The sequence below is a fragment of the Otolemur garnettii genome, unplaced genomic scaffold (genome assembly GCF_000181295.1).
Source record: "Otolemur garnettii isolate 467f Iridium unplaced genomic scaffold, OtoGar3 scaffold00060, whole genome shotgun sequence".
In the NCBI taxonomy this organism is placed as follows: Eukaryota; Metazoa; Chordata; class Mammalia; order Primates; family Galagidae; genus Otolemur; species Otolemur garnettii.
This window is the reverse complement of record NW_003852455.1, coordinates 7,096,564-7,122,311: the sequence shown is the minus strand read 5'-3', so window position 1 is coordinate 7,122,311 and position 25,748 is coordinate 7,096,564. Positions and strand designations below refer to the sequence as shown.

General features: G+C 37.3%; 1 protein-coding gene across 6 annotated transcripts in view; it reads left to right on the top strand.

Annotated features, from left to right (window-relative positions):
* Positions 1–25,748, top strand: part of TP63 (tumor protein p63) — a 229,967-nt gene that overhangs the window by 116,936 nt on the left and 87,283 nt on the right. Inside the window, exon 1 of one of the 6 annotated variants that reach the window (XM_012806942.1) lies at positions 11,546–11,725. The exons of 4 other annotated variants lie outside the window; for them this stretch is intronic. In XM_012806942.1, coding sequence (XP_012662396.1) covers positions 11,684–11,725 — 42 coding nt within the window. In that variant the 5' untranslated portion in view covers positions 11,546–11,683. Of the gene's footprint in view, positions 1–11,545; positions 11,726–25,748 lie in introns of those variants that run through there. One more of the 6 variants, XM_003792706.1, reaches the window with a different exon arrangement.

Below are 25,748 nucleotides of genomic sequence, written 5' to 3'. Positions count from 1 at the left end.
TTTTAATCGACTTGAGAATCTGGCTCGGGAAGTTGGAGTTAAGTTGGTTTATTGTGTCTGTAACACTAGGAAACTTAGACAGAACAACATTTTGGGGAGGGGGGAAGCGGCTAAAGGGGAACTAATATCTAGGGAAATCATTTGTGGCCACAGCACCTGTTATTTTCCCCTTGCAGAGCATGCAAATACAAAAGTTGAGTTGCTCCTAGACTAAATTCCTCTGCATTGTTCAGGCATGCACGTGAGTCTCTTCTGTGACAGAGGAACCTGTCCCACATAGGAGACTGTACAGTTTGCAGCAGACCTCAGTTCCAAGCTGCAGCCTTAAGCATGGTTTATGTGTGAATTGAAAATGGCATTTAACCCCTCTGAAACGCCATTTCCTTATTTGAGAATTGGGGGTAACATGGCTCTGCGGGCTTCACAGACACAGTAGGTGGATCAAACCAGACCTGCCATCTAGCAGACAGAGTTGGAGGACCTCCTGTGCACACTCTCCAAGATGCAGAAAATACAGAAACTAGATGGGGCATCATTCTTCCTCCCAAGCTCCTATTTTATTGTGGTAGTCGTGAAAAGTTGATTAAAATATAGTGATATGCGATTTAAAAGAATATAGTTATTTTCAAAATTAGAAAAAATTTTAGAGAAGAAAGCAACTGGCTGCCTAGAGAAACGACAAAAGAAGATAAGGAAATAGGCAGAGCTCGGTGGCTCATGCTCATAGTCCCAGAGTTTTGGGAGGCCCAGGTGGGAGGATTCCTTGAGGCCAGAAATTTAAGAGCAGCATAAGACCTTGTCTCTACCAAAAAATGGCCTGAGCCGATGGTCCTAGCTCCTCACAAAGTTGAGGAGGAAAGGTCTCTTGAGTCCAGAAGTTCAGGGTTACAGTGAGCTGTGATCTACACTGCACTCTAGCCTGGGTGAGAGAGTAAGATGCTGACTTTAGCAATCTTAATGAGCAGACACCCAACAAGTGAACAAAGGTTGAGTAAGATGGAAGTGGAAGTAACAGTACTGTTAAGGAATGCATTTGAGGGTGGCGCCTGTGGCTCAGTGGGTAGGGTGCTGGCCCCATATACTGAGGGTGGCGGGTTGGAACCTGGTCCTGGCCAAACTGCAATAAGAAATAGCTGGGCATTGATGTGGGCACCTGTAGTCCCAGCTACTCAGGAGGCTAAGGCAAGAGAATCGCCTAAGCCCAGGAGTTGGAGGTTGCTGTGAGCTGTGATGTCATGGCTTTCTACCAAAGGTGATAAAGTGAGACTCTGTCTTTAAAAAAAAAAAAAAAAAGAATGCATTTAGATTTGCCTATTAGAGATATGGAGGAACTAGGCCATATAAAGCTATAAAATTGTGACATACAGAATAAGAACCCCTTGTAAGCTGCAATGCATAGTATATATCCTACTGCTCTTATTATCCAGCCCCAAACCACTATATCCTTCTTTATCCATTAAGACTTTCCTAATAGACATGATTAAGCCTATCCTAGGTGGAAATATGGAATACTTTAAATCTATAATTGATTGCCGGACTCTTACAAAAAACATTTTCATTACTCTTGAAGTTGTCATTGGTTATTCATTTTGGTAAACAATCTATCCCCAGGGTTTTCCTCCAAATCTTATTTGCAGACCTGGTTTTCTTGTTCCACTTAAGCTTCACTCTCTTCCGTACTCAGGGTCCCTGGGACAAAAAATGCCACTCGGAACTCATTTATTTTCATGTTTTTGTTACTATTTTGGACCAAGGCCTCTGATAGTCCACGTTTCAAAGGAGTGGAAATTGTTTCCATGATACAAAGGTAGAATGTGGCAGGAGTTTTCACCCATCCAAGTTATCCAAGTTTTCCTGAAGTCACGGACCTGTAACTTTTACTATTTCCTTTAACTGAACTATAGCTACCAATGGACACATATCGTACCACTAAAGGTATAAACCAGCGGAAGTTAAAGCCAGAGAAGGATGTTGGAACTCTCTGAAAGCAAAATGTGAATTTTGTTCTCCCTTGGAGTTTATCCAGGTCTCCAAAGTAAATACACCTCCTTTTGATTTTACCTTGGGATTTTTTTTTTTTTAACTGGAAAGGGTGGAGAAGATTTATGTAAGAAAGAAAGCTGAGTTGCCTCAAAATACAGCCTCCAGAAAGAATGAGACATCCCCTGCCCAACCTATTATTCATGCTGAGGAAAGTAAAATAGAGGAACTAAAAGTGAAGTCTGAAATTGCCAGAGCTGAAAGTTGGATAGAAATCAACAGGTCTATTAAGTCAACTGCCTGGCAGATTCTTTAGGAAGGAAATACCATGAGAAACAGATCTCTGATATAAAGCTGATAGAGAAATTGTCTGTCTACATCAATAGTGAAATTCAGATCACAATTAAATAGACAAATGTAAACTCCAAGGAAGCTGGGAATCATAGTCATGTAGGATGTCAAATACATAGCAATGTAAGTCCAATAAGCAGATTGAAAATTGAGGCGTAGACAAGGGAAGTGTCTTGCATCAGATAATATAAGGAATTTACTGTCAGAGCCAGAACTTAATCCACAGTCCATGACATTCGAAACAATGCCCTTTTTAGCATGATTTTTAAAGGCAGGAAGCATTCTTTTCCTATGGTTTTAGAGTAAAGCAAATTATTACAATTTGGAATTGCGTTACACTATATCCTAGTATGGAACCAGAAGGAAAGGTGATGTGTTACGCAATTTGCATGAATGAATATTTATTCACTATCCATTCAGCAAAAAGGATTAGCTCAAAATCAGTTTCTGCTGTTGATTCTAGTGCACCTTCTTTCCACCATTCCTTGTTGACAACTGACTGCTTTGTCTGTGATTATCTGCTGTGGTGGCAGCCAAATGGAGGATGTGGCAGTAAGGAGGAAGGCCAGGGACTGAAAAATAACTATAATTGGACTACTGAAACATGAGACAATCTAGTGTTTAAAAAAGTAATAACTTAGGTCAGGCATTTGGTAGCCCTGTTCAGAACTATAGACATTAACGTATAAAATGATAAAGGGCTCTGAAATTTATGAAGAATCTATCATAAACTACTGTTAGAGGGTTGTTTAGGGAAGCTAACAATTATAATGTAAGATGATATTTTAATTTTAGAGATGAAGTTACAAAAAACTAAGTAAACCCTCTAGTATTCAAACACAAGTTGGTTTAACACCCAAATATACCAATCAATGGAGTTGGAGATGAGTATGTTTATTTAATCAATAATGTACAGGGTGACAAAGGTTGCCATATATAAGGAAAATGGTAAATGGTAGCTAAATGTATCCTTGCTTACAAATATACATTACAAAATTTTATAAAGAGATAGTCAACACGTAGAGAAATATTTTGTCAGTATTTGGTATGGTGACCTTGGAACATCCTGTATAATAGCAATAGAAGGAAGATAACTCTGTTCATGAAGATTTACTCTTCAGTATTAACAATTATTTTAAATAAAACCAGCTGCTGGTGCTTCGTAGTAAGGTGAGCTCTGTCATTAACTGGTATAATGTCTAGAAATCAATGTATCTATTGGCTTTTAAGTAATAACTATAATTGAATAAATCAACTAGATTAAAGTAAAGTATTTTATTAATAGTCTAATACTTTTTTGTTTTATAATTATCATGCTAAAAGAAAAGTGACTCTAGGTGCAGTGGCTCACGCCTATAATTTCAGTACTTTGGGAGGCCAAGGTTGGAGGACTACTTGAGTTCAGGAACTTGAGACCAGTCTGGAAAACATAGGAAGTCTCCTTCTCTTAAAAAATTAAACAAAAAAATTGAGGCTGCAGTGAACTGTGATTGGACCATAGCACTCTAGTAACAGAGCAAGTAACAAGTAACAGCAAGACTCTATTTCCTTTTTTTTTTAGAGACAGAGTCTCACTTTATCACCCTTGGCAGAGTGCTGTGGCAGCTATCACACAGCTCACAGAGCAACCTCCAACGCCTGGGCTGAGGTGATTCTCTTGCCTCAGCCTCCCAAATAGCTGGGACTTCAGGCACCCGCCACAATGCCCCGCTATTTTTTTGCTGCAGTTTGGCCTTTGGCTGGGACCGGGTTTGAACCTACCACCCTTGGTATATGGGGCCAGCACCCTACTCACTGAGCCACAGGCGCCTCCTGCAAGACCCTGTTTCTAAAGATAATTTTAAAATTTAAATAAAGTAAATTGAATGTCCAATTCATGGTCAATGGCTAAATTAATTCATTAAGATTATGTAGCAATTTAAAATCATGTTTTTAAATAAAAATACATTAATAATAATGTACTTATATTAGCAAGTTAATTTTAAAAATAGGTACATGCATCAGTATATACAGATACATATATACATACCTAAGAAAGTATCTTTAATATTATATATACATATAGTTTTTTAAAACACAGGCTTATATACCATATGTATTTTTGGAAGAGCGTATAGCAAAATTTTAATAATGGTTACCTTTAGTTTCTGGGATAACTGACTCCATTTTAGTCCACATATGTGGTTGTTGAAAACACAAAAGACATGTTTATTTGCAGTCTACACAAATAACATGTATATTTAAGAAATCCTAAAATATCATTTTTATATAATAAAAAGAACAAGAGTTCTTCTTTTAACATGTGTAAGTACTAAAAAGAAAAGTAACTTGGAAATGTTTGACAAATCTGTCAAAGAGCTAAAATCTCTCTTAATAAGGAAAGCATGATCATTTCAATGGGGCAGAAATTGAGAGGAAGGCAAAAGAAATTAATAGATCTTTGGAGAAGAAATGTAAAGGGCAAATGAACATATTGGAACACGTGTAACATCACTAGCAATCAAGGGAATTCATATTAAAATGAGAAAATAATTTTTCATGATGAGCTTCAATTCTCTGGTAGTTACAGAAATGTAATTTGGTGAGCAATCATTTTGGAAACTAACTTGATACTGTACCCATCAAGTAATTTTTGACCTGGAACTTTTTGTTGTAGGAACACTGAGCAAAGAAAAATGCTAATAATATTATGATAACTTAAAAAAATTATATTGAGTATATGATCTTTGTTTATATACAAACACAGGAGGAAAACCATGGGAACTTTTAATTCTCTCTGGCATGCTTTAGTTGATTTTTATTTTACTTATATTTGTTAGTTTTTCTTCTAGATATCACTTTTTTAACCATGTAAAGTATTTTAATGCATGGTAGAAAATAATAGGAGAGATGATCTTATTGCTATACGTTTGTATATCTATTTACTTAGACTATTTCAAAGCCCTTCAGAAAGAAAACACTATATAAATCCAGAGAAGTGTTATAATTATAAATAAGGATATCTGGCAAATGAGCAGTAGGGCTGCTATGGACATGACTTTGAAGGAGGAATACATCCAGGAGTGGGGGGCGATGCGGAGAGGCAGATGCGCTCTAACCACACAGCAGTGTGTGTGTGTATTCTGGGGTCAAAATGTACAGATTCCATCATTTAGTATCTGTCTGCATCTCAGGGTCTTCATATGGAAAATAGATCAAAATATCTAAATCATGACTTTTTATGAGAATTATAAATGATTTCATATATGTAATGTTCTTGGGAGAGTACCTGACCCATAAAAATATACAAAGAGATGGTCTAAACCTTGTCCACTGTTTCACCTTTTACTGGGACATTTATACTTGAACAGGTAAGAAATGATATCTTGAGTATGACCGTAGGACAGACTCATCTCCATGCCTGTAAATCTGACCCATTTTTCAGACCTAGCCGATGACCCTAAAATGGATGTTATTTAACATCTTGCTCGAAATTTAGCTTTAGATTAAAGAGAAAATTAATTTGATAACCTAATTTAGTGGCTCAGTAGCTTCTACAAATGCTAATTCTTGTCACCTATCTGAGGCAGGAGGAGAAGAAAATCACTTAGAAAGCATCAGAGCTTTGAAAGTAACTTAGTCTATTCTGTTGAGCATCCTTTAACCTAATAGTAGTTGACATTAAAATATCTAATTGATTTTATTTGGCAGAAACTTGGAAAGCCCCAGCATTTCTTAGCTTTCATATAGGTTCTAAAAACCCCAACATTTTTTGACTTGCTAAAGTTTATTATGCTGACAAGTTTCCCTTTTGGCAAATAATTATTCAAGACTTGAGATACTGAGCTTAAATTGAAAGCAGTTTTTTCTCTATTTTATTTTAATTAAATTCTGTACTCTGATTCTTACAGAAAAGACATCTTTGTGAAATACATGTCTATCTCCCAATAAATCTTGGGAAAAGAATCTGCTGTTTCAATTTCTTTCCTATAGAGCTGTTTAATTGAGCTAATACTAATTGAGGTTTTAGAACACTAAACATGGTATGATGAAAAGATATGTACTCTGATTTCGAAAATGTCATAATCTAGTGGGGAAGGCAGTAAAATATACACTGTTTTGCACTGAAAGAATTTTATTACTGCTTTTATACATTACCATGTAAAATAATATTTAACTTCAGCTATGGGATTGGAAAAGTCCTCAGGAAGGTGACATCTAAAGAAGCTAAGAGAACGAAGGCATTCCAAACTTTGGGACAAGATTGAGCCAAGGGACAGAGATGGCCAGCATGTAGAAAGAAAGTGGATTATAAGGAAGTTGAAGCTGAAAAGGTAGTTTGGGGACAGATTTCAAAGGGCTTTGAATGTCTGTCTGAATAGCTGACTTGGTCCCATTGGCTTTGGGCACCGTGAGGAGTGGCTTCAGAATTGCCCTTAGGATAGATGAAGAGATGGTAAGAAAACCCTGGGAGAGAGGGAAGGAAGTAGAGACACTGCTGTGTATGCTTTTCTTTCTTTCTCAGGTAGATTTGGGGTTAAAACATGGAAAAGCTAATGATGCTTTTCAATTTTGTAAGTTGGCCCTCCATATCCGCTGGGCTTGCATTCACGGATTCAGCCAACCATGAATTGAAAATATTCAAACAAAATAAAGTTAAAAAACAGCGATGCATCAATAAAAATATTATAAAAAATACAGGCCAGGTATGGAGGCTCATGCCTATAATTCTAACACTCTTGGAGGGTAGAGAAGGAGGTCAGGAGTTTGAGACCAGCCAGAGCAAAGGAGGACTCCTGTCTCTACTAAAAATAGAAAAACTAGCCAGGCATGGTAGCATGGGCCTATAGTCCCAGCTACTTGGGAGGCTGAGGTAGGAGGATTGCTTGAACCTAGAAGCCTGAGGTTATTGTGAGCTAGGCTGAGGCTGTGATACTCTAGCCTGGGGCACAGAGAAAAACTGTTAAAAAAAAACACTCCCCCCAAAAAACCCCAAAACACAGTATAACTGTTTAGATAGTATTTACATGTAGAGATTATTTAAGGTAAAGGTTATATGCAAATACACATATGCCATTTTATATAAGGGACCTGAGCATTAATGGATTTGGGTAGTCGCCCCAGGGTCCTAGAACCAATTTCCCATGGATAACTGAGGGACAACCGTTTTTAGAACCAGCTATACATATCTTCTTAAGCATCTCAACTGTTGATATAATAAAAACAAGCCATCAATTCTTTTCCTTCCTTTAATCCTAGCCAAACTAAGCCACACCCTTGGTATTTTCTTACCTAATTTCACTCCTAGTTCCATAGAACTAGGGTCTTATCTTGGAAACTGTTATCTCTATTATCTATTACTCAGGTGCAGGAAACCCAAGCATTTCCCTTCATCTACACTTGTCTCCACCCACTGGAAGCAGACATAGATACATGAGTACAAAATTGCATCCATTTCTTTCTAGAATTTTATAGGTGCTGAATGGTTCCCTACCCAACTCAACATGGCACGGACGAAGAACTTCAAATGCTTTCTGTGTACCAAAGATTTATATACCTGTTTAACTTTCTCGTATGAAGGTGTAAATTGAGCCACTGACATTTGGTTTGGCATTTCATATCTGAGAAAAACATTTTCAATAAATGATGAAGATCAATTATTTTGTGGGTAGATCTTCCCCCTGTTTCTCACACAATTATAAATTTTGGAAAGTTAAAACCTTTGCATGTGATAAAATTCGAAAACCGTGATAGGATATTGTACTATGTTTTCAGAATTATATAACATTGGGCTGGAAAAGGCCTTTGAAACTATGTTTGAAAACCAGTATCAGAAAGGAAAAAATGATAAATTTGAGTAAGGAAAAAATTATTGTTTTCCTATACCACAAAGCAAATCCTAATACCATATGTAAGTCTCAAAGACCAAACACACACATTCACATACACAGGAGAACAAATACTCAGGCAAACAGGTACGTGGAAAAATATTTCTAGCCCTTAATGACAAAGAAAGAATTGGATAACTGTTGAAGGAGGATGTTTAACAAAATGTTTATGGAAGGCATATGTGTTGGTCCTACCTGCCTCTTGGACTTCTACTCCCAAAGTTGTGGATTTGCAGCAGTGACATTTTCAGTTGGGGGCAGTGCTGACATGTGACTCTGAGGCTGTGAAGCTTTAAGGCAGGGGTCCTCAAACTTTTTAAACAGGGGGCCAGTTCAGTGTCCCTCAGACCATTGGAGGGCCGGTCTGCGGGCCCTGGGATGAGTTGGCTGCTAAGCAGGACAGGCAGCGGCGGCAAAAGCACCCAGTGGGCCGGATAAATGTCCTAGGTGGGCTGCATGTGGCCCATAGTTTGAGGACGCCTGCTTTGAGGAGTCTGCGGTAGTGTTTGAGAATGGAAGGGAATGAACTCTAGAGTGGTTCTAACTTCTGAGCCCTTAGGAAATTCATTTAAAATCCTTGAATTTGCTTATTTATCTGCAAAATGTAGATAATAATACCTTCCAGTAATACCTCCCGTAAGTTGTTAGGGAAATTAAGAAACTGCTGGACATTCGAGATCCGTGTATAAGCACTGTTGCATGGTAACCTGCAGAGAATTGTTACTCTTTGTAACCACCCTTAAATTAAGGCATATTTGTATCAGGTACTCACACTAATTCTGAAATCAAACATTATCTGATATACTTGAATTGGCTCTTTCCTGGAAATGTTTGTGTTAAGTTGAAATTTATCTGGACTATTAGCTAATTTCTCATCGTGAGCGTATCTTAGAGCCAAAGACCTGGGTTTTCCCCTCAATGAATTCTTCTCTTTTCTTTATGTCATTTAAGATCTTAAATATCTGTGTAACTTGACTGCTTCAATATGGGGATGAGCAAATTGAGGGACAGAGATCCAAGTAAAATAAGAAAAAAATGAGGAATCCTCTGAATACTTCCTTGAATTCTGGACAAAGACAGAGACTCTTACCTTTGTGATGATCTTTACAAATCATTTGGTTCTGCTCCCCATTTCACAAATGAGGAATCTGAATCCTGAGTGGTTAAGTAACTTGCCCCAAGGACATAGAGCTAGTTACAAGCAGAGCTGGCAATAGGGCCCATATCTCCTAACTCCCAGTTAGGGAGTTCTATCTCCCTAACTCTATCTCCTCAACTACTTAAAAGTCTGCAAGTAGCCATGGTGGATATATTGTGCTAGGTTATTTTTCAGAATCTCTGTGGATACATCAGATAGAGACCATTGTGCTGGTGAACAAAGTGTTACACAGAAAGAATTTGACTTTTTTCATTTATCAAATCCTATGGAGAATCTTTTGACTTTGTGAATGTTTTTTGACATTCTGAGTGTTTATCATCAACACTTGAGGTTGTGAGTCCTAGATTCAGGTGTTCCCATGGTGACATTATCCCATTAGTGTAAAAAACAATCTAGTAATGAATTTCTGGGGCAGTTGTGCTAATAGCATTTCCTCTAGCATTGATTTCCAAGCGTGACTCATTCAGAACTGCCTAGCAAGCCGTATAATAGAAGCCATTTGGAGCTCTAGTCGAAGAGACACTGATTCAGTAGATTTGGGGCCAGCTCCAGAAATCTGTTTTCAAACAACACCCAGGATGATTCTCAGGGTTATCCAAGTTTTTGCACCGCAGGAATAGAGCACAGCTTTAAGGAGCAAACCATCTTCTTTCTTCTGGTGACCCTTAAGCTGTCAGTGGGTGTAGAATTTAAATACATGGTACAAATAATTATACTGAACTTCTTTTTTTGCCTTGTAGCCAGTGATCATTTGCTTAATTACAGGTATTAAGAGAAGTCATTCTTCCCAATATTTGAGTGAAGAAACAAATGTTTTATCTGATATAAATTTGTAGAGTATTATATTCTAGGATACTTGAGATCAAATAAGATGATGGGAGATTTTTCTTATAAAACCGAAGGCATGATCACCAGTAATTCAGGGGCCTTAAAATAGGTATCAGCCTATGATTACATGTGTATATTTTATGGATACCAAAGTAAAAGTGAAGAGAAGGCAAATCCAAGGTCATGAGCATATTTGCAAATTATTTCTGAAATTAATGTACTAATCTATTCTGGCTTCTATTCTAATATTTTTGCCTTTTACATTTTATAATAAATATAAATTGAGCTGAAATACTAATAGTAGTAAGAAGAGAATATCTTTAATGAATTATATAATACCCATCAAGTGTCCATGCTATCTTTAGTAAATTATGGTAACTAAGGCCAGTTCTACATGAATGTTCTTATGTGTCTCTGTAAATATATTTTAAGGCTACATCTTTAGGCTTAACTTGAAGAATATGTATATTTTAAGACCAAAGTTCCTTGATCTCTCATGTTTTAAGATGTATTCTATTAATCATTCAAATAGAAACATCATGTAAAATAATCATTTTTATTACCCATTTACAAGAAAAGATATTTTTGAGCATTAATAAAAACTGGGTAAAATGAAGGAGAGAAAAGAAACATTCAAATAGATAAGATTTTTTAAAGAGCACATTTCTCAGGGTTTCTTTTTCCTGTACATGACACAGACACTTAACTTGCTTTTACAAGTTAACGGGACCCATGATTTAAATCCCTATTGAAGCAATCTCTGAAAAATCAAATGGCTTATGTTGTTGGCATTGCTTGATATGAAACTACTGACACTTCTCTGAGAAAAAGAAGTTGAAAACTTTTCAGCTGGTAGGCAGTGGATTTTAATTTTTATATTGATGAAGTACAACAACGGATTTGAGTATTTCCTCTAACTGCTAAGTTTGTGTAATCATTCTTGAAACCCTGAATCTACACCTTTTTAAGAAAGCTTTCTAATACTTTTCCTGAAGTTTTACTTTTCAGGTGCCAAAGAGTAAAATAACATTCTGAAATGCCTTCTGTAAGTCGTGGGGGTGGTACGGTTTGTTTGGGGAGATTCTGTTTTGTTTTTAAAAGAGAGTGCACTTTCTTATGAAAGAGACAGGGAAAGTTTTACCTGTCTGTCTCCTGGGGTTTTTTTTTTTCTTTTTTCTTTTTCTTTTAAAGATTGGTGATAAGGAATTCTAACTACTTAATGAGATGGGAGAGGCCTCACTCCATTGGAGTGGAGGAGTCCAGGTGGAAGTTGATGGATTGGACAGGTAAAGAGGAGTCCCGCCCCCTCATGCCTATAGTGGGTATATATTAGGAAACCTTAAATTATGTACAGAGAGAGAGAAAGAGAGAGAGGGACTTGAGTTCTGTTATCTTCTTGGTAGATTCATACTGTGAGGGTCTCAGAGGGGGTGGGGGGGCTGGCAAAATCCTGGAGCCAGAAGAGAGGACAGCAGCACTGATCAATCTCACAGCTAACATGTTGTACCTGGAAAACAATGCCCAGCCTCAATTTAGTGAGGTAAGGATTGGGGATTTCAGCTCTCCATTTAGAGATGCTTTTTTTGTTTTTATTTTTTAAAATAAAATGCGTATTTGTGGTTCTTGGTCACCCAATGTAATGTGTTTTTTTATTGTTTTTTTTTTTGTTTTTTGCAAATTTTGTATGTGAGAATCTCCTTTTCTAGGTTAATGTTTTCTGTGGTGGCTGGAAGACTTTCTTTCTTTTTTTTTTAAGTAGGAGATAAAACAGGAGAAAATGAAAAAGAAAAAATCCTTGGTGACATTATGCATTTGAAGAAACCCGCTATTCAGGAGTTGATACATTCACTGTTTATTAAGAATAGACTGAGAAAACGGATCCTATTTTGCTAGATATATTGAAAGGACTCCTCTGATGGGAGTCTTACTAGTAAGACAAATTATTTGACTGTATCTTAACTTCTTAGCTCAGTTCTATCTTCAGGTTTCATCCTAAAAGCGAATGAAACTGTTTTGTTTTTTTTTTAACAATCCAATGAAGATTTTTAAAAGCCATTTTTGTGTTTAATTATATTAAACCAGAGACCCATCTAAATCCGGAGGGGACTGTGATAATGTCAGTATCATCTGGCAATTGACTTATACTTTCACTGTGTAAGGATGATAAAGTTACATTGGAGCAATGCATTGTTAACTATTTATACATGCATACATGTAAATGTGTATTACTGTATACAGGATTTTATTTAAGGAATTAATGACCTGCCTTTCTGATCTCTTCTCAAGAATTTTATCTTTGGGACTTAACTCACTGGGCAAAGGGATAAGAAAAAAAAAAAGCCTCCTAAAGAAATGTAAGGCTTTGAGGAAGTTTCCGAAGCTTGAGGGAGATCTAGCAACAATATTAGTTTACATTCCTCAGAATAGGGCAGCTGTGTTGACACTAATCAGATTGGAGTTGGGGGGTGTTGCAGAGAGAGAGAGAGAGTTCAGTGTTTCAGATGAAAATGCTTGCAGGTGAGTGCTTGGAAAAGTAGACTGGAGTACTCAAACTGAGCTTCTTAAAAATCAAAACAAAATGTGTAGTATTCGGGTGCAGACCGCAAAAGGAAGAGTCGGGCAAAGGGCAACACAGCCGGGCCTGCGCTATCGTGTTGACCAGGCTGTTGTCTAGACACCTGAACTGTGTCAATATAGCAGGGGAAATATCAAGTTATCTAAAGAAGGAAAAGGAAGTCCCTATTTTTCTTTAAAACATTCAGGCAGGCTTGCTTGTCCTCAGTAAAGAAACTTGAGTTTCTTGTTTTGCTTTAATAATGAAAGTTAGCTTAAAATGTTACCCAACAGTTAAAAAAATGGAGGCAACCTTTATGACTATCTGGTGCATTCTATTGGATCCCCTTTTGGACGGGTTCAGGCATTAGGAAAACGATCTGTCATGTCATACCTGACTTTGTGGTTACTGGTGAGCTGTGTCACACACGGTGTCTGTAAGCAGTCTAGGAGCTGGCTGTGCGTGTGTCTGAGTGTGAAAGTGAACAAGCAGACGTGTTCAGCTTTAGCTGTAGGGAAAGTGCAAGTCGGTGAAAAGGGGCGAGAAATGATTATTTCTAAGTTACCTATAATGTCACGAAAGAAAAACATTGCATAAATGTGTGATGAGAGCGTATTTCTAAGAATTATGGCCTTTTATGGTGGCATAAGAGTCATACCACATGTGAAAATATGGCGGCCTTATGATGACAGAGAATAGCTTTTGCATGGGTTTGAATGTTTCCAACTTTAGGTTAGTGGGCAGTCAGGAGCTCAAAAGGTAGTACTTGTCTTGTTTTCTATCAGCATGCTGCTGCAATGCATGGAAAATACCTGAAAAAATATGGCTGAACTTCCCTACCTTCCTGCGTCTTTTTGCCTATAACTTTCACATTCTTCTACGAGTGAGTGCATTTCGTGATAACTTCCTGACTTGATTTCCGATCTTATAACTTAAGAATCACCTTCTTTTCCGTATAGAATTTTATTTCAATATTTAGTGTTCTGTAAAAATGTAGTTCTATACCGATTATATCTTCCGGGAACCACATGGGCCTGAGAATCCTGAAATTTAATACAAAAGTCAACAGTATTTTGGGATTCACGTTTATGAGTAACTTCAATACAGAAATAATGGTCTACTTTAATCACATGAGAATTGTTAAAGAATATTGGGCAGATTAAGAACATTAAAGGCATATGACTTGCAGTAGGAGTGAAAATTATTTAAAAACTAACAACCTACTGTCTGACTTCAAACAATGTACTGGTAATTTCTCTGAGTTGATACTTTAAAAACAATAGAAGAAAACAATTTTTTCTCCACTTCCTTTTCCACAACTTTCCAGTTCTTCCCCAGCTCCAGGCATTCAGCGGTGCTGGATATGGGGAAGCCCTTAATGAACAGGAAAGGGTCCGGAAGGGAGGGGAACTTGGGCAGGATGTAACAGGCAGAGCTAAAGATTCTACCCTTGGGTTACAGTGGAGAAGCCTCAAACAAGCTCCACTCCCCAGTGCCCATGCCTGGAATGACACAGCCTCTGGGACTGGTCTCAGACTTGGAGATAGAAAGTCTCAAAAGAAAGGGACTTCTTCATAGATTAAGTATTAGTCCAACTTTCTTGCCAAATAAACTGGGCTCAATCTCTGTGTATATACGTATGTATGTGTATGAGTATGGGAAGGCGGTGTCTCAAATTCCTCCTTAGAAAAGGAGTTATTTACTGAAATTCTCCATCTGGGGTTTCGGATAAAGAAGGTAAGATACTTTGGTAAATGAGATACAATATTTCATAGCAAAATGAGAATCCAAGGTTTATATCCTGAAACCTCATTTTCCAAATCAGGGTTAATGATTTTCTATCTGTAGTTAAGCAAGCGATATGCATATGATTGAGAACCCTATATTTAACTTTTTTCTTTTTCAAAGCAAAGAACGCTAGAATACACTCTAAAGAGGGTCTTTAAGATTCAAGGTAGATGCTCCCCAAAAGCTTCCATGATGAACCATTGTGCAAAGCTAATTGAATATAAGAAAAAAAGTGACACTCCTTAGAGTACAGGTCATTGTCACTTAGTTGACCTCTTTGCCTGCATGCCCAAAGAAAATAGTCTGGCCTATTCCAGTACTGTTTTTACTGACTGAACCATTTTTTTAAAAACAGGAATAATTTTTCTTTTGATAGTTAATAAATGTGTTATCTTAGGTGGTCTCCTGTCGTGCTTCTCAGATGTTTGGCATCGTAGGAAAAAGCACACAGTGAGGAAGAGGCAGAAGCTGCAGGTTTAATTCCGGGGCTGACCACACTGTGTTCCTCACTCCAGGCTGCAGCCTCCAATTGCTCTGCTTGTTTTACAATTGGGTGCCCTCAAGCCCAGAGGGAACTAGGAGAAAGAGATCTTGGACCACAGGTCACGGATCATACCTTCCTTAACTGTTATTGGAAAAAATGATTTGGTGATAATAAATCACTTATCCTTTACCTAGATAAGGAAAAGCATGTTTGTTTTGTTTTGTTTTGCTTTTTAGAAGAGCAGTGAGCCTCAGCAGGAGTGTGGGGAGTGAAGCAGGAAGCATGAATGGACGTCTGGGTCATCTATAGCCACTAAATAAATATGTATTGGTGCTTTTTCTTCATCTGTACTACATACATCTTCTGAATGCAGAGTTGCTAACTTGTTCTTAGATGATGAGTACATACAGAATTTAGAAACTGTATTCTGCCTGTAAAGAACATAAATGTATGAAATCATGAGATGGTACGTTTATCAAGGAAAGATTTGGTATCAGCCAATTAGAAAAATGTCACCATAACTGTACCCCAGCTTTTTTTGACATGCAGGTGTTTGTTTTGGGTGGAGCCTAAGCTGATAGAAGAGAAGGGAAAATCCTTCTCTTCTAATTAAAAATCCTTTCTTTACCCTCGTTATCAAACTAAACTTTGTTTTCCTGTCGTATATTTTTTAACTACTGATTGCTTTATGTCAATACATAGAGTGAACATAGGTAACAAAAATATACCTCACCGAAAAACAACTCAATTATTTCTATAAGTTCTATAAATGTCTTACTATTTTGAAGATGAAATATTTTCAAGCCCAGTGGGCTCTCAGTTTTTCTTTTGATGTATGATAAGAAAAAGTTCAGATGAGTGACACAGGGCTACTATCCAGTGCCTGTGGCTAGAGTTGATGATGGTCCCCAGTGTAGTATACTTTGTGTCTGGAGGAGAATGGATTGGAGTGTCAAAGTGAAGCATTAGATTCAAAAGTTAAGCCTTAAATCTTATTCCTAATATTCCCTTAAGAACACAATTTGGAGGCTCAAGAAAACAATGAAATGTGGCTTTTTAATGTGCTGTCTCTCTAAAATTTTATAATTTTTACATATACTTTTTGGTTGAGTTGTCCTTTGTCAATATTCATGAAAAGTAGTATTGAGAGGAGAAACTTCACTAGAAGGATTGACTTGTTCTTTTGTAAATAAATGCCTACAAAGCCCCAGTTGTATAAAAGATGGTCCACAGGATCTAAACATGAAGCAGTTCTCACTTATTAGCTTGTAGTTCACTGGAGAATGAGCCAGATAAACACACCGTCATACGTCAAGCACATCTCACACGTCACTGAGAAGCATGGGCAGCAGATACAGTGTCGGGCAGACAGAGAGCCCCTTGACATAGGAAGATGGAGAATGTCTATGTATATATGAATGATACAGATTACTTGAAAGGACGGGCAGAACATTTCTTAGAAATGTTAAGAAGGTAGGAAGAATTCAGGTGAAATAAGCATCAGTAAAGGCAGGGTGGGTGGGGATGAATGCTGGTGCCCTCAGAATTAAAATTATGAGAGAATTAGAAATAGAGTTAGGAGTGTAAGATAGAGTGGCTCAGAGGGCCATAACACTGAGAGGAGAGTGCATTTATCATAGTGGCAGCAGCAGGGCACGGACAGGTTTTGACAGAGGAGTGGCAACATTGGGGCTGTCTTAGACAGCCCTGGGAGGATACATGGCTTTGCTCTAGACTGCCCCAAATTACAAATATGCATCTTTTGCCATTGCACATGGGCTGCACAGTTTACAGGAATATCTATCATTTCTCTGGACCCATTGGCAGGGTAGGAATAGACTGTTTCTAAAGTCTCATACATGTCCTGTATTTTGGCTTTCTTTAATATCTGGGGTCCTTGCCATGGATACGTTGGAAACTACTGGTCTTGTTTTGCCTTATTGATGCCTTCTGTTTCAGCATAATTATTAATAGCACACCTTTCACTTTCAAAATTGTCCCACCTAGAAGATAAATGATATGGTTACTCTATAATAAAGTCCTTATTCTTCATCTCATTCTTTACAAAAAAAACAGCACCCCAAAATAAAAAAGTAGTATACTAGAGGCAATGAATTTGACATACCAGCCACAACCATTTAGATGATTTACCCCAATAAAAGAAGCATTTCCTTCTATCCCAACACTTTCGGAGAATGAATTGAATATAATGAGTGTGGCAGACACAGTGAGGAAGCTGAAATGAGGAAGTCACAGCCATTAGCCTCTGAGAATTCACAGTCCTAGAGAGTATGGAGGGTGTTCGTGTTAAATGTCTCCAGTATAAAGGATAATTAGTAAAAGATACCAAAAATGTTAAGAAAGTGAAATGGAGTTTCAACTTGTCACGCCAAAAGTAACATTTCACATGGTTTGAGAACCGGATTTCAGTTCTGGGGAGGGAGGGAAGGAAAGCTATTCTGTGCAGAAGGTAGAAAACCGGTACAAACACAAGGGAGAACTGTGCCAGACTAGAGGAAGGAGCCTGGTAGAGGGTGTTTAAAAGAAAACGTGTTGATTCAGGTATTTACATGTATCTAATATTTATGTCAAAATGGAAAGCTTTTATAGAAATAGCAAGAGAGTGTAATGGAGGCATTTATTTCACTAAGAGTTTGAACTCATGTGCTTTTAACGTGTGAACAGTGTTCTGAATGTGAGATTGCAATCTCTGACTGCACATTCTATGGGCTATAGGTGGCACCCTGCAGAGAGAGGGAAGAATTAGCCCACAGGATTGCTCCGGCTGGGAGAAGTTGTAGGTTGCCTGTACTCCTTCCCTAGACTTCCAGAGACAGATATGGTGCCTCAGTCTTTATGGGACCTTAGAACCCAACTCGGACTGATTCTCTGTGTTAATTAGGAGTAAACTTTATTTATTGACTAGTCAGTCATCTTAGAATCGGAACAGGAAAGTCTTCTCCGGTCACTGCTGCAAATACACAGAGTTATTCTGGAGTTACATGTGTAAGAAAATATCCCAGCATCCCAAGTGTGACATTTGTCCACAATGAGAATTCCAGCTGGGAGAGAGTAAAGCAGAAAGCAATAGGAATGCCCCCATTGCAAAAGCAAACAGCCCCATCAAATTAAATTTAAAAGATGAAAATTAAGATCTTGGTATCTCAAATAAAAATATTTGCCATAAACTTTCCAAATCTTGTTTTGGGACAAGTATACACACTTAATATTTAACATAGAGAAATACTGGGAGAGGACATGTCTTTACCTACATTAACGTCATTTCCTTCCACAGTTGTCTTCATCACTACCATCTCACCCAGGGACACAATGTAGACAATTAGAGAGATCATAGTGGAGCAGGAGAGGGAAGGTCAACTGTGTTTTTGGAGGTGGGGAGGGTGAATGCAATGATTTGACCCAAAGGCCGAGGGAGCAGATAAGAGGTACAACTGGGCTCCATGAAAAATGCAGAGACAGCTCAGCTTGTGCCTCATCCTTTCTTTTTCTTTCTTCTTAATTTTTTTTAAACCAACCTAGTCCTCCACTTGCATAAAGTAGATTTTGAAAGTACCCAACTATGATTGTCCCACGGACTCTTGGAAGATATTAGGGGCAACAATGAGGTTCCACAAAATACCACATTGCTATACAATCTCCTTTGAATGAAGAAATAATTACTTAAATGATATCTTTTCTGAAACAGTACTTTTATACTTCCCTACGTTTGATTTTCTTATTTGGGTTGGTAATATAACACGTCTTTGCTTTTCAAAAAGCATTCTTTTCTATGTTCTACAAAATAAAATTCTTAGAAATGTCTTATTTTTAAGTTTATTTCATGTTTGATAATAAGTAAGTCTAGACACTCTTATTTTTACATAAAATTGTTTATTTTTCCAAAGACAAAGTGCAATTGGAAGATTGTGTAGATTTAAGCTAAGAGTGACTTCACCAGATAATGTTCACCTGTGGATTTGAAATTCAGCAACCAGTGTTAAGATAGAGCACAGGTTGGTTCTAGGGGGGGGAATATCTGGCAAGAATAAAACATTTCTGGAATGTGTATAAAGCGTAAATTGATATTTCATGCAAAACTTGTAATCTGAATTGCATCTTGTCTGTGTTTCTTAAATGGCAAAAAAAAGATTTCCTTATAAAAACTGAAAGAGGGAATTTTGAGTCAAGCTGTGGTGTGTTGCCAGAGGCGGAAATTTATGAAACACTGTTGTCAGCTCTTCTGGAAACACTACAAAAGAAATAGTTCTACTTTCTTATTGGCACTAAAGCCACTAATAGGTACAGTTTAGTTTAATACCCCTATGAGAATTACCACCCCAAAGTGAGCTTGCCTTGGAAAGAACTCTGTACAGGCATTTTCTTTTTTCTTTTAAGCTTGTGCAAAACACCCAAAGGGGCCATTTCCAATCCAGGCAGTGATCTTTCTCAAGTTTATTCTTTCTCAGATCACAGAGACAATGGAGGAATATGCCCTGTTTACTCAAATCAGTCTGGATTAGTGTCACTCTATTGATGGAATCAGAATTAAAAGGAAAACCATTACCCTCTCAAAGGGCAACATCAGATGTTTTGGAAATGGCTTGATTACTTTTAAAGAGACCATGTGAGACTCTGTCACCAGACTGCAGTTGAGGACTCTACCAGATACACACAGGGAGAAGCAGCAAGGCTGGGTGAAATGGAAGCTCTTCCTAAGCCTTAGGCCTGGGAAATTATTTCAACAGATAATCCCCAAAAGAAAACTGAAATAGTGAGATTTCAGAGAAGAGGCCTTTTCTGCCTTCCTTCTTCACTTCAGCACCCGACTCCCCAATTTTTATCTCCAGGTCAAACCCTTTCTAGTCATTATAGCCCTGCTGGGGAAATACTTCACCCTTAAAAATATCTCGGATCCCCTGATTCAGATTAACACCTCCATCCTCTGAACTCTTTTATTTCTCTGCTTCTTCCTCATTGCTGACTGCATGTGCCAGATGCCTTTTCCCTATCTCTAGACCAAAGGCTCTAGAGCACAGAGGCCATGTCGTGTTTATCTCTGTCCCCTCTGCCCGGCCAGGAATGGCATGGGCCACGAGTCTGTTGCTGTTACTTGAAGGGGTTTCTTCAGCTACAAACACAGTGTGTGGTATATACTTAAGGCTATTTGTAAATGACTCGTGCAGAAGAGTAAAGTCATCCTACACATTATACAAGCTGTGTCTACCCATATGTTCTGCAGGTAACTGAATCTTATGTTTTCCTGGATCAAAAAAAGGTCATTTTTTGGTTTGATTGGTTGGTTGTTTTCTTACTGAGCCCAGTATTATTTCCATTGCATATTAAGTGGCCAGAAAGTTTTTTAAAAGGGCAATTTCCTAAGTGAGAAATGACTGGGACTCCAATAGGTAAATAGTGTAAAGTGTGTGCTGTTTCCATATAATTGATTACCCATGAAGACGGAGAATGTGTTTGATTTAAAAAAAAAAAAAAAAACTGAACAGATGAGATTTTTATCTGACTTTGAGTCACTTTTTAAAAGTGTTTACTTGCTTTCACCCTGTCCCCTTGATTCAGTTTGTACCCCCCCGTGTCTCTTGATCCTCACTAGATGTGGGTGGTTCGATCAGAATGAAGTAGCTTGATGATTTACAAACACTCTCTCTCCCTCTTATTCTCTTGGTGTTATTACTAAAGACTGTCTGAGAAATCTTGGACTCATTTGCTCTGAAACATGGTGCCTTGGCTGTTTTTTTTCCTCTCAAATAGACACTAATGAGCTGTCATAATGATTATACTGATTGATTGTTACTTTTATAATGGGGTAAATAGAATAAAATGAACATAAGAGTGTCTTTTTAAAGTAAGCCATGTCTTCTGCAAAGCTGAGAACTTCAGTTTTATTTTGCAGTTTAAAGTGACAACTTAAAGGAACACTCCAATATTGTATGTCACCATTTCTAATTGCAAAGCACAGTAAATCACTAAAAACTTTAATTATCTCAAATATAATAAAAAAGAATGTAGCGATCAGCAAAGAACTTGACAAGCAAAAACAAATTAGAGCTCAGCAAACAGTGTTCCCCACTTGAATACCTGTGGCATAGTAACTCTGAGGAGCATTGCTGGCTTGAATCTTGCTTCAGTTTTCCATTTCTTTTGAGTCTTTGTTATAAAGTCTGGGAAATTGAGGTCATGAATTTATATCATTTGCAAGAAATTGTTTGTACATTGGTAAACTACAATGTCAATTCCTCAAAATGTAAAATTGCAAGCCATTACTTCTGGCACTGTTCTAAACTAAATTCTGATTAACTGAGCATAAAATTATGGAAGTTACACAGGGAGGGACCAATTTTGTGGCCTACCTACCAGAAACTAAATGTCTTCCTCTAAGCTTGTCTCTGAGTGGTTTCTTTCCAAAGCAACCTGCATCTGGCCATATGTACCGTCCGTAGCAGGTAAATAATTATATGACCACAGAGATTTGAATTCTTACTGCTGACCTACATGCTTTAGAAACAAAACCTGGACCATCAGGTAAAAAATACTGCCTTGGCACAAATGTGTGTGTGTGTTTGTTTTAAGGAAGTAGAAGCTCATTAATAAACTTCTCAGCTAGGTGTGAGCCACCAAGTATTACTCATTGCACCATGAGTGACAGGACTGGCTATTCTGCTGCTAGTTCCCATAAAAGCTGAAGCTGAAGGCACAATTCCCACCTACCAAGACAAAGCAACATACAGAGGAAAGACCAAAGAGATTATTTGGGGATACACTATAACAGTCACCTGGCAATAGTATTTAAAGTGATTTTTATTTTAAGGTGTTTTGCATTTATTCTTTTAAGAAGTTATTTCCTCAGCATCTACTATGTTTCAGAGAACATTCAAGGTACTGGGGACTCAGCACTAAATGTGCCAGATATAATCTCTCATTAATTTATTATCTAGCAGAGTAGATCAACTTCTTAAAAAATTATACATATAGTTAATTTCAGTCATGATTATGTGATGCACAGAGTAAGGGCTATGAAAATGTAAAACAGAAGAGAATAATCTTGTCAAAGGCGGCTTCTGGGAGTTGACATTTAAGCCAACAGTTGAAAAATGGGTTGGGAAACAGCCGGCATCTGTAAAAGCCTTGAGGGCTGAAGGAGTCAGCCTTTGAAAAACTGAAGGAAGTTCTATTGGCCAAAGGGGAGTCTTAAATAGTGCCTCATAGGCTATTTTAAAGACCTGGGGCCTTCATTCTACCAGAGTAGAGAACTTCTCAAGGAATTCAAGCTTGAGAGTGACATGATCAGATTTACAAAGCCTTTTAAGTGGTAGCTCCCAAGAGTTGGGCCTTTGTTTCTTTGCAATTCTACCCATTCTAAGAAAGGCTAGAGGTGTCTGTCCTATCTTTAATGAGTGGGAAAACATTTTCATCAGTGATAAAAGTGGTGTGCCTTCCTTGAGTATAACTTTTAGATGAAAATTCCAGGCAGAGATTTGAGTGACCCCTATTTGCCTGCAATCAGAACGAAGGCTACTTAAGAAGGCAAGACGAGTTCTCAAGCCAGATTTACTGGTTTTACATGCAGCCTCTCTGGCTACCTTAGGCAAGTTACTTAATCTTGGAGAGCTTCAGTTTCTTCATCTATAAAACACATATAAAACATGGGATAATAATATCACCTATCTCATGAGGATTAAATGAGTAAATAGATACAAAGCACGTGAATACTATAATCAATAAGAGGATTAATGACAGTAGTAGTAACGGCTAATATCCTTTTATAGAGGTGATTGAAGACGGATGTTAAATATATTTCAGATTTTAAAAATTTATCATTATTTTTTATACTCTTGAGAGTCATCATTAGTTTACTGAAATTGCTATGTCTTCAGTTTGTGCCAGGATGGGCAAAACTATTTCCTGCAATAAAATATTAATCACATTTGATCACCCCATTGTGTTAAGTCACAACTTGTGATACAAACAAGGTAGATACCTATCAAAATTAGGTTTAAAAATATTTTAAACTCACTTTAAAAACCAAGGAAGCATTATTGCTGAGCTAAAGATAACATAGTGTGCTTACCCTGTACTAATAGACAGCTTCAGGTTCACTGAAGAATCTCGTTACTATGTACTTTTTTTCTCTTAACGTTACCGTCTACTAAATGGGGTTATTAATGAAAACATATTGATTGATATAACTCAAAAATGTGCTCAAACAAATTTTTGTTCCAACTTTAATGAATAGTTTTGAGATTTTGAAAACTTTCCCTTAATTGCTATATCAGGAATTATTGAATATTAGCTTAATACTCCCTGGGCTCACACTGATAATGTCAATTGTTTTTAAACTTGTGATTAAAAAAATTGTGATGGGTCACAATTTTTGTTCTGTTGATTTGTCATGATTAGTAGATGAGAGTACTTACTACAATCATAGAATTTAAGGTTTATTTTGTTCTTAATTGAACTATACACTTTTTAATTTAGCTATATTTGGATCAAGTTTTAAAATTCCATATAATTCGCACTTTCAAATCCCACATCTGTCTTTTCAAATCCCACATCTAATGTTTGTTGACACTGTTGTCCACCTGACCAGCCAACTTTGTATTTATTTTCCTCACCTGCAATTGGAGATTTTTGGGATATCTAACTATGGAATCTTGACCCTCAAAGGAATGTTGACGCTTTGTGTCAGAACATAAAGCATTCTAGAAAACTCTCCCATCTTTCTGGGTTTGTGTGTACTTAAGTGCTTTATTCTTATGCTTCCCTCACTGTAAGATGCATGTATAGTTTAACCCCAAGCATTTACTTTTTAAGATCATCTCAGAAGACAGAGTGAAATATTTTATACATAATATATTTTTGGGAAAAATGTGATGCTAAATACTATGTACATTCTTAAAACAGAAAGACAGTACTTTAACTTGACATTATAATACAAATATCTTCTTGACCTTCAGTAGAGTGCCTTAAGTCAATTGCATTTAATTCTAGCATAAAACAAACCATCATTCTGAGAGGTGGAGCAGGTGGTAGGAGACTAAAAAATGACAAGTATTTTTCCCTGAGGCAGTGCTTGTTGAAAAGTCACTATCCTGCTGATATTTGGGGATGGAAATATAGTACTGTCTGCTAGAGCATAATTGAATGAATGCTTTGTAAATCCAGGGTCAGGAAGAAAGCTGTTTTCTTTTCCCAGGAGGGGCTATAGAATGCTCATAAAAGCTCCTACTTGAAGCCCGAGGTGAAAGGTGATATCAGCTGAGGGACCTATACATGCTGTCTGAAACATTTTTTAGATTTCTAGGTTTGACCAGGGAAATCTGTATAAATAACAGTTATTTTATGAAACTATTTTAATAGCAATCTCATAGCATTATTTTATAATAGCTTTAGAGATGAGGATAATCATAACAAAATGTTAGAACTGGTACCCTTTTTACTTCGGGTCATCAGGTTCAATCTTTGCATAGATCTTGCCTCATAGGAGGCTAAGGTCTAAGTTGTTCAATTAATTATCTTTCCCGGTGGTACACAGCGTTTTAGTGGAAGTGTTTAGACTTAGACCTGAGGTTCAGTCTTCGGCATTACTAGCATCCACAGAAGAATGTTAGACGGGCTGAAGAATGTTCAAGTCCCTAGCCCCATCTTACTGTCTCTCATGGATTATAATTCCTTCCAAATGAAATTTGGGGAAGGTACTATTTCTTATAACAAGAGTCAGTTGAATTGAGATAAATAAATTAAGATTGTATGTCCTGACCATAACTTCTCCCCATTCCCATTTTTTATTAACTTCTTGCCATAGGTTATTAGTTATTTTGCCGTGTTGTCCTAAATTAGCTATTACAGATAGCAGTATCTAAAAAAGGGAATTCTAAAACTTCTCTCATACAGATAAACTAGTAGAGAGGGATTTTCAGAAATATAGTTATACTTAAGTCCCTGTTTTTATTGCACTGGTTCAATGACTTGATTGGAATCCCTTTTTTTTTTTTTTTTGATGTTAAAATTCTTTCATAGGAAAGTAGTTACATCATCAACTTTATATATAAACCAAACCCAGGTGTTTAATTTGAGCTTTGTTTACAGCAATACAGACTGATACATTGTTGAACTCACAAAAAAGAAAATTCAGACTCAATATCTATTCACAATATATGACCATTACAAGGATGTAATCCAGGAAAGAAAAACAAAATAAAACTACAGGGATGGTATTCCTAGGACACTTTTAAAAGGCCAGTGAGAGAAAATCTAGTTTTCTATATGGCTATTTTAATTCTATGCATCCAGATAAATCAGAGCCTGTAGATGCCTATGAGAATGGCAGAGAACTTACGGGAAAAGGAGAAAAAAGGAAAGACCTCTATGTTTGAGAATTGGGAGTTATATTTGTTCTTTGTTCATGGTGAACACAAATGATTTGAGTTTGTCTTTGGTATCCCAGTACGCACGTTCCATGTGCCAGGTACACCTAGAGTGTTCCCTGAGTACATGGTGCCTAAGTCTCGGGGACCACAGGGTGCCTCCTTTCTGTGCTTAGATCAGCTAGTCTGGGATGGACCTGACTGTATTCCAACTCCAGATGTTGGTGATTTTCCAGTGTCCACACTGTGAGCTTTCTGTTTCACAGTTATTTTATAGGAAATGAAGCATCTTTTGGAAATCAGAGGAAATTGATTATCTTACTTTATCAGCATTACAGTGGATGTCACCCAAGTTGAG